This window comes from Bombus impatiens, unplaced genomic scaffold (genome assembly GCF_000188095.3).
Source record: "Bombus impatiens unplaced genomic scaffold, BIMP_2.2 scf_2222, whole genome shotgun sequence".
NCBI lineage: Eukaryota > Metazoa > Arthropoda > Insecta > Hymenoptera > Apidae > Bombus > Bombus impatiens.
In genome coordinates, this window is record NT_178641.1 from 1,003,163 (window position 1) to 1,004,894 (window position 1,732).

Genomic DNA, 1,732 nt, shown 5'->3' on the forward strand with positions numbered 1-1,732 from the left:
GGCGGCGGCGGCGGTGGCGGTTCATCGCTCCCGACGACCGCCCTCAGCCTCGATCATCAGCAGTTCAACATCTTCCCTGCGATCTTTAGCAGGCAGTTGAACTTTTCCGCGGCGGCAGCTGCGAACTGCGGTCAAAACAAGCTGATGGACGAACTGAGGCCGAATCTCGGTTTGCTCGGCGTTGGACTCGTCGAGAACGAGAGCTTCCACTTGAATCACAATCAAGAGAAGAGAAAGTGTAGCAGCACGAGCTCGAACGAGCAAGATTTCAGCCTTTACGGGGTTCACCAGGGTCTCGAAGCAAGCCCGCCGACACCAGCCGCGACGCCTGGAAGGAGCAGCGTCGGGGCTACTTCTTCCGTTGGTGAGTATCGCTCTGAATTCATTCGTCTTTCAATTCTGTACGTTTCGAGTCGCCCACTCGTTTCACGACCGACTCGGACGTTTAAGTAAAATATTTGGAGAACGATCTTCCTATCGATACACCGATGCTTGGAAAACGCTAATTCGCGCACTTGCTTATGTTAGGAAAAGAGGGTTTAATAAAAATTTCTATGAAAAACGATAGATACATCGATGAATTTTATACGCAACGAGGATAAATGTTTAATCTTCTATATGAGGATGATAAATATTTAGCCACTAGTTTTTTATCAATTTATGTATCTTACCAGCATCCATTTGCTGTTACTATAAATCGGCTAAAGTATCCGGATACTTATATAAACGATAGCGTATACCAGGATCCTATTTGGTTTGACGTTATCTTAGAACGATCGCGCGTTAGTCTGTTTCCTCTAATCACGAATGAAAGAGATACAAACGTTGAGGATGATTTGGAGGTAAAAATGGGCAACGTGTCATCTCGATATAGATGAATTTTCCGCTTGTTGAGCCTCGAGTACACACGTACGTCGACGATAAGATCGGTTATAGTGTTGACAATGGGGTGCAGGACTAGACCATATGGTGGTACCTGTTCTATAGGCTATTATTATGTGCTCGTGGGGTTTCAGAGAGCTTAGCACCAAGGGTGTGCTAATGGGGTTCACTCGAATCGTTGGATGTAGACGCGTGTCGAGTCTTGTCATCGAAGCGAAATGCTGAACAGAACTCTGTCTTCCTCCCTCTTGCTATAAATTGACAGTAACTTGTACTTAGTGCCAGAATTCAATGTAGTCCAGCTGTTGGCTATCATTAACGAGTTTAACGTTTTTCCATCGCGGAGTAGAAGATTTTGCTACAAACTGGTCGTTTCTAGTTTCGTTTTTAACGGATAGTTAAAACACACATACAACGTGCATAATTTGCAACCGATCTCTTTCCGAGGACTCTGAAGATCAAATCAATTAGACTCGAATGACGATTCTGCGGAAAGCGAAAATTTTCATACTATGAAAATACGATCGTTCTACGTATGGAATTCGTTCGTACATCGACACGAGTCATGACAAATTTTCCGTTTAAATAATCAGTATCGTCGCGCGTTTAATACGCCGACGCGAATCGAAAATCCCGCCGATGACGCTCTTACGCTTTTCGAATGCCGAAGACATTCTTTCAAATTGGAATTCGCCACCGAATTACGCCAGTTTACGGTAATAAAGTTATGGATGAATCATTGGTAAGACGATGGGTGCGGGAATTCAATAAGGGTAGAGAAACTGTATGCGATCGTAAGCGTTGGTGTCGTCCGTCTCTCGTTACGGTGAAACGCGAGAACGTGTTTGCG

General features: G+C 44.8%; 1 protein-coding gene across 1 annotated transcript in view; it reads left to right on the forward strand.

Moving 5' to 3' along the window:
• Positions 1 to 1,732, forward strand: part of LOC100744951 (homeobox protein prophet of Pit-1) — an 18,331-nt gene that overhangs the window by 337 nt on the left and 16,262 nt on the right. Inside the window, exon 2 of the mRNA XM_033324372.1 lies at positions 1 to 364. Within this exon, the coding sequence (XP_033180263.1) occupies positions 145 to 364 (220 nt within the window). The 5' untranslated portion in view covers positions 1 to 144. The remainder of the gene's footprint in view (positions 365 to 1,732) is intronic.